Genomic DNA, 7,210 nt, shown 5'->3' on the forward strand with positions numbered 1-7,210 from the left:
GCTTTACTAGTTTGTAAATTAAGTCTACATGGATGGCAATAACAATCACTGTAAATTTTATTAAAGATGTGTTGTGGTGCTTTTCATTAGCAGTAGGCAATGAATTGGTCCAAAACAAAGTATTTATTAGCATTTCTGCATATACTTACAAATTGGCAACAACAAAAAAGTTAAAACTGTAATTATCGTCACGTGTCCAGCTTCCTTTTCTTCATGTACTGTCCGTGTCTGTATGGACTCTGTTGACCTAGTAATAAAAATCGAGAATAAAACATTGTCAATTATTTTGATTAAACACGAAATGTAGCACCTAAGCGTGCTTCCATACAGATGTTCCTTACTTGTTCCTCTAGCCCCTGTGATAATTTGGGCTGGTGGTTGGTAGTGTGTGTGCTTTATTTGGCCACGATGGACCACTGGGTCCTGAGGACGAACTGGAGGTCTTAGAGAAGCTGTTCGCAGAGGAGTCTTACTTCGTGTGACCATCGTATGCTCACCAGGAGTGGAAGGCTGAGGAGCCCCTGAAGATTCTTTTGCTAGATCATCAAGCATGTCGATGCCATCCATAGTAAAGTCCCACAGCTCTGGGTCATCTGGAATGTGTTAAATAAAGAAGAAAGTAAGACTGTATACCTCATGCGTGATGTTTTCAGCCATGAATGCCTTTATATTTTATATAAGCAGTGCTGATAAAAAAAAAAAGTACAACTGTAAACCCACACCAGTAGCTCTTACCAGCCAAATATTCTTCCTTGGTGAGCACTGTATGTCCGTTAGGTGTACTGTGGTTAATAGGACCTGAAGCTTGGCCTGAGAAGATAGACTTGCCTTGGAAAATGCTGCAGCAGGCAAGGATTTATACTCTGCACTTTTAAGCACAGTTCATCAGCCCACAGCCTCAAAATAATGACTATTACAATAACTTGTTCTAGCACACAAATCTTGTCTAGGGTACAAAAGATCAAGACTTGTTTCAAAGATTTAAAGTGTTAATCAAATACTATTGATTCTACTTCAGCCAGACATTCAGTTGTACCTGATTTAAGAGGAATTGCAGGCCCTGAGTTTTCCCTTTTCAGCTGGGGCGTCTCCTGATGCATCTTCTTGGCCTCCATCTCCTCCCTGAACTTTTGCTGCAGCTGCTGCTGCCTCAGCTTCCTCTGCTGCTTGGAGTCCAGCATGGGGTTACTGGAGGACAGGTCAACCATGTCAGCTGCTGACCTAAACACCACGGCAGAGGAAGCAAGTCAGCACCCTTTATTTAAGAACGTAGGAGTGCATCTGCATAAATGCGGTGATTCTCATGAAATCAAACTGAATTATCAAATAAGTATGTCTGTTTTTTGTTTGTAAAAGTATTTAAAAAAGCAAATATCAAAAGTATAATAAGCACAAACTTTTAGCCAAATTTAGCCAAATATATCCCAAACATGTTTATATGTGGAGTTAACTGTAACAGACACTAAAAGATAGTGAACTGATGCAAAAAAAATATGTATACAGCATTAAATATCAGACTACCTGTTTATTCACCACATACACAAGAGACACAAATATGGGTGTGTAATATAAATATGAATAATAAACATTGGGATTAGTTTCCATCACCGAATGTTAGCCATTAAAAAAAAAAAAAATTAAAAGTCCCTACAGACAAATCTTAGAACCTGAACTATGTGACGCTACCTGGACAGGTTGTTGGATCTATTTTCACAGTCCTGCTGAGCTGACATGTTGCCAGAATGTGTCGTCATGTTTGTCAAAGAGGTCCTGGATCCCACAATATTCTGAGGTCCTGTTAGCTCAGTCTGGACCACTGTCTCTACAAAGGGAGCGTTGTGTGATGCTTGTTCGGCTGGATTAGTAAACTTCACGCAGTTACTGCGGGCCAGGCTTTCATACCTAGCCTTCTCCACAGAAGGCTCTCCTTCACACCGCTTGGTCTTGTCTGGATTTAATGGAGATGGGGGCTGTAAAAGGAGTCGTGTTTTTATATATATATATATATATATATATATATATATATATATATATATATATATATATCATTTTAGTAGGGAAACCTTTATACTACACCTTTATTATATGATGGCATGCTTCCTGACAAGAGATAATATTTTAACAAGTGCTTTGCTAAGTAAAATTGTTTTGTATACATTAGGTGTTTCAGGTAAGAATTAGGTATAAATTAGGTATTCCAGGTAAACTGGACTTATCCTCCTGACCTGCTTGGGAATCTTGTTGATGGCTACAAGGTACTCCTTGTTGAGGATGCAGTTTCCAAGAGCATTTCCAAAGCATCTTCATAGAGAGGTTCACAGAAGTCAGTTCAAACATGTTCCACACCCCATTACACTTCATATAATAAATGTTTACAGATTTTATATTTTTTTGTGTTAAAGAAATGGTTAAATTACTTCAGTGCTCTTTTCAGTCCATCTGTGACAGCCTCTTTTCTTGCCTTCTCCAGCGACAGAGCTTTAGACTTCAAGCCCTCACTCACACCATATCCCACATCTTCATGGTATGATCCATCCTGTAAGAAAGACATGCTCATTACTGTGTGTAAAGACTACCCATGAAATGCAGACAAATTATTTTATTTGACAAAAGGTATTACCTTTAGTTGCACTTTCACAAATGCACTGACCCCAACATAAAATTTACCATTAATCAGGTCCACAAAGTCTGTAATGAGTGAAAAAACTCAGTAAGTATAATCACATGCCAATGTTCAAAAATCTAATAAATCGGTGTTATATTTTTCATATAATAATAATAATAATAATAATACATGCACACATTATTAAGATTGTCCTTACCAACATTTTGTTGAGTAATTGAATGAGACCAGCCATTGTACCCAAACATTTCATTAGCTAAACCGATCACTTTGTGACCCTCAATGTAACACACCTGCAAACAGACAGATCAGACAGACAGAACACTCAGATACTTGTACAACAAATAGCAAACATTATAATAATGTAGATTACTAAACAGGACACCTTGCCTTTTGCCCCCCACCAGCCTGTCTAGTACTAATGTACTCTGGTCCAAGTTTCTGTCCAAGAGCCTTCTGAATTGCCTGGTACTCCTCAGCAGTGTATTTGAACTGGAAAAAAAACATATATAAATCACCATCATTATAACTATTTTTACTAATATCTACTACTGTTTCATATCCACAGATTGGATGAGCCTGGATTAAAATAGAAATATCTGGATCTGGTTAAAAAAATAATGGACTACTTTAATGTATGAGCACAACAGAGATGGGGACTTTGATATGATGTGTTTTTTTTTTGTTTGTTCTGTGTGTGTGTACGGGTGACAATAGTAATTGTCATTTATTGCAACAAAACACCTTTCTGTATAGATTCTTTACATTCACTTTAGTTTAGTTTAACGGAACTTACTATATAACACTGCTTAGAACCCCATAAAAAAGCAACATTTTATAAGTACAAAAGAAAAACTTTATATTATGACAAAAATTGGTTTAAGAAATTACATGCATTTGCTGAAGGAACATGGATAGTAAACTTTGTGTAATGCTAAATGTAAAATGCATGGTCTGCAGCAGACAGTTAGATTGAAGACAGTGAACATTGGCATGTGTTAGAGAGAATCAGATGTGGATGTACTACTTTCTGTATGTTATCATTATATACACTATATTTCCATAAGTACCCATTTGCCTGCCTTGCATTTGGTGATGTAAGGTTTGGATGGAATCCTATTATGTGAACTATTCTTGAGTAAACCTGAAGGCCACTTGATGTATTGGAGGCCTGTAGAAATTGACTTTGCAAAAAAGATGATAACCTTATTATGTACACTATGCTCCTCAGCATCCTCTAACCCCACTCTGTCTTTTTACGTTGAAAGAGCAAGTTGCATTCAGTCACTTCTACTTCCAAACCAAGAAAACTGTATGACTCAAATTCTATCACTGTATCACGCTGGAATTAACTGAGCCCCTGAGAGCAATCTATTCGTTCAGTAATGTTAGTAGAATTGGTCTGTCTGCCTAGGTGTTTGGTTTTATACACATTTGGCCATGGGAGTGTTTGTAACGCCTGCATTCAACGATTTGAATGGTTGGGCAAATACTTTTGTCAATATATGGTACATAAGCACACCTAGACCTCATCCAGACTGTCCTTTATGATTAAATCATGTAGCTCAGAGTTTCCTAGCTCCAGCCCTGTAATCCACCTGCACTGTGCAGTTTCATGTTTCCCTGTTCCAGAGTCTCATCACTAGATAATGATCAAGTCAGTCCTTCATGAGCTGAATCAGGTGTGCTGCAGAACTTCAAAACTAAAGTTTCAGGCCTCGGGCTAACACACTATACATGTTTGTGTTTACCACCATCATCCCTGATTTAGCTCATTTATTATGGGATACTAACTCATAGGTATAATTATGATACACTAAGTCATTACTATGAGATACTAAGTCATAATTATGAGATGCTATCTCTTAATACTAATTATGAGATACTAAGTAATTATTACGAGAAACTGAGTCAGACCCCCACATCTAATATCTCATAATTATGAACTAGTACCTCAAAATGAAGACTTGGTTTAGGGCACTACTGCTTCTTTACTGCACTTGCAATAGTAGTGTAGTATCTAGTGTAGAATAATCTGGCATGTATGTGAATGTGTAGGACTGAGGATCCCTAAATTAACCTGGCTGAAGTTTACCTGTCCAAAGCACATGCTGGATGTCCGCTGCTGGTTTCTGTCTTCTGGTCTCTCCCTGCTCTGCTCCATATTGTAAGTTAGCTGCTGGATCTTTCACTCAGTCTAGCTTTGCTAAACACACATTGATAACGTAGCTAACACGCAGGTACAAAAAGAGGTTTACAGCTCTTTCTCAAATAAAATATACGCAGGGTCACATGGTGCACAGTAACATCAGTATCAGTTAGGTCACTGATAAGTTAGTTAGCTTAGCTGCGCAGCTAACAGATACATTTTAGCGTCTACCCGTAGAGCTCCATTCACTGAGCTGCACAGGTCCTCCGCCGCCCTGCAGCTCCGAGAGTCCGGCTAACTTTAACTCCTAACCTCAACTCTTAACTTTAACTGGCAGCGTGCCCGCAGTTATTCTGACTGTATGGGTGGATAAAAGTGTTTTTAGCGTTTAAAAATCGATTTAAGAGACTGGAAATCGTAACTTCCCGCGTCAAGGAAAGAAATAAACGTACGAATCACGTGACCGACTACCCGTGCGTCGTACGTCATATGCAAATATCAAAAACGTGCGGTATTATATTATATTATATTATATTATATTATATTATATTATATTATATTATATTATATTATATTATATTATATTATATTATATTATTATAGGGATATTCATTATGTAGCTGATTGGTTGGACGAATCTGCACAATTATCCTTACAGAGATATTTAGTGGTCTTTTCCTGTAAAGCAGTGGTCCTCAAACTTGTTAGACCAAGTTAAGTTTTAAGTTAAGGTTTCTGGTTAATAGAGTATTTCTACTAAGACAATTTAGACAGATGGAAACAAGAGTGCCAAGCTGTAAACTGCTTTGTTTACTACTTTATTTAGCTATTAATTGTATTTTTATCAGTTCATCTTGTGTATCACCTCGGAATGCTTTGAGTTTGAAAACCTGCTAAAAATATAAATAATAAAATGTTAAATGTAGTTAACTCTATCCCTAAAGGTTTAATTAATGCTGAGGAATCTCGTGCATTTTTACACCGTCTACAAGTTCAAACCTTTGCTTTATATTAATGGTCGAGACTTCAGAAATAAAAACTGTTCTAATAAACTTATAATAATTAATAAAGGTAAATTTGTTAGGTAATGAATGAGATGTGTTGTCAGTGTAAATGTTTTGTTTAATTTGTTAAAGCTGTATGGTTGTTTGTTTTAATTTAACTCGAATGTCCTTTCTTGTATTATATTATATTATATTCATTAGCTAAAATGCAGTAATAATTGTATTAATATTAGAAAAGCATTTCTGTCCGTAAGACATTTTTACTGATATTTTATGCTATGATAAATTCCTGCATTTGAAATAAAATGAAACACTGGCTTTAAATGTCGCCTTCATAGACACTAGCAAGGATTACCCAAATCCTTATAGGCATCATTAATAACGTCTCTGGGATTACTGGGACTGGGAGTCCAGTCTGCCAAGCATCCTGACAGATGGGATGGAAACAGGACTGGACATGAATGGACCCCCTACTGAGAATTTCACATTTAGGTCAAAATTGTTGTGACCTGATTTCAATAGTATTATGACAAAGGAACAGGAACAAGTCTCATATGCTAAATTAATTTCATGCAGCCCACGTTTTTGTTTCTATTACCTGCTCAGTTTATTTTAAGCCTAGGCCTTTTCTTATTTTTCAGACCTATTATTTAGTAAAAAAAATGTTACATACACTTTAAAAGATCCCACTAAGAACCAATGGGGTTTTCCTGTACATAACAAACCCATTTAATCTGGCAAAATATATGTAAAATCCAGATCCATTCAGAAACGTTCCTTTATTTTGAGAGTGTAAGATTTAAAGAGTTTTAAAGGTGCAATATTTGCTGCATGCTTACAGAAAAGCATTGACAATAGGAAATGGGAAATGTAGTGCATCAATGCTTAATTCTAAAGTCACCATGCCCAATACTAGATCTGACTAGAGGGGTACAAAGCCTTCCAGCATTGTGCTGTGAAGCAGAACTCTCTGGCTCTGTGGATCTCAACCCAACATCACCTAGCTAAAGACCAACTGGTTCCCAGAATAAAAACACCCTACGCTGGTAGGCTTTCTAGCTTTTGATCAGCATAGGGTAAAGGGTTTATTTTTTTGTGTGTGACCAGCTGGTCTTGACCTGGACAATGCCCACCTGCTCTGCTCACAGCTATTATGTTCCAACATTTACTATAAAGCCTTCTTTGAAGATTATAAAGTGTTACTGCATCAAAGAACAGAAGTCCACATCATTGTGCTTAATTTCAAAACAAACCATAGATGATTGGTCTACAAACATTCGGACACCTCACAGTGTAGATGTGATTTGCAATGCATGTTTATTACATAGTTGGGGTGTATCGGTACTTGTATTCTTTACAAAACACCATGATCTGGAGGTCATAGTTTGGTTTCCGCAAACACATGCAGAATACACAACACAGGCAGTCTATACG

At 37.0% G+C, this 7,210-nt stretch overlaps 1 protein-coding gene across 4 annotated transcripts; it reads right to left on the bottom strand.

Annotated features, from left to right (window-relative positions):
• Positions 1-104: 104 nt before the first annotated feature.
• On the bottom strand, positions 105-5,242 carry rad52 (RAD52 homolog, DNA repair protein). Of its 4 annotated transcripts, none has more exons than XM_015606772.3 (11): positions 4,719-5,242; positions 3,014-3,115; positions 2,823-2,916; positions 2,621-2,688; positions 2,418-2,536; positions 2,226-2,301; positions 1,687-1,970; positions 1,037-1,221; positions 736-810; positions 498-593; positions 105-247 (listed from the first exon to the last, which is right to left on the bottom strand). In XM_015606772.3, the coding sequence occupies exons 1-11, from the start codon at positions 4,785-4,787 to the stop codon at positions 189-191; spliced, it is 1,227 nt and encodes a 408-aa protein (XP_015462258.3). In that variant the 5' UTR covers positions 4,788-5,242; the 3' UTR covers positions 105-188. The 4 variants fall into 4 exon arrangements, with proteins under 4 accessions (XP_015462258.3, XP_007252931.3, XP_022539886.2 ...); XM_007252869.4 differs by having other exon boundaries at positions 342-593; positions 4,719-5,241; XM_022684165.2 differs by lacking the exon at positions 736-810 and having other exon boundaries at positions 4,719-5,241.
• Positions 5,243-7,210: the final 1,968 nt, after the last annotated feature.

The sequence above is a fragment of the Astyanax mexicanus genome, chromosome 10 (assembly GCF_023375975.1).
Source record: "Astyanax mexicanus isolate ESR-SI-001 chromosome 10, AstMex3_surface, whole genome shotgun sequence".
Lineage (NCBI taxonomy): Eukaryota > Metazoa > Chordata > Actinopteri > Characiformes > Acestrorhamphidae > Astyanax > Astyanax mexicanus.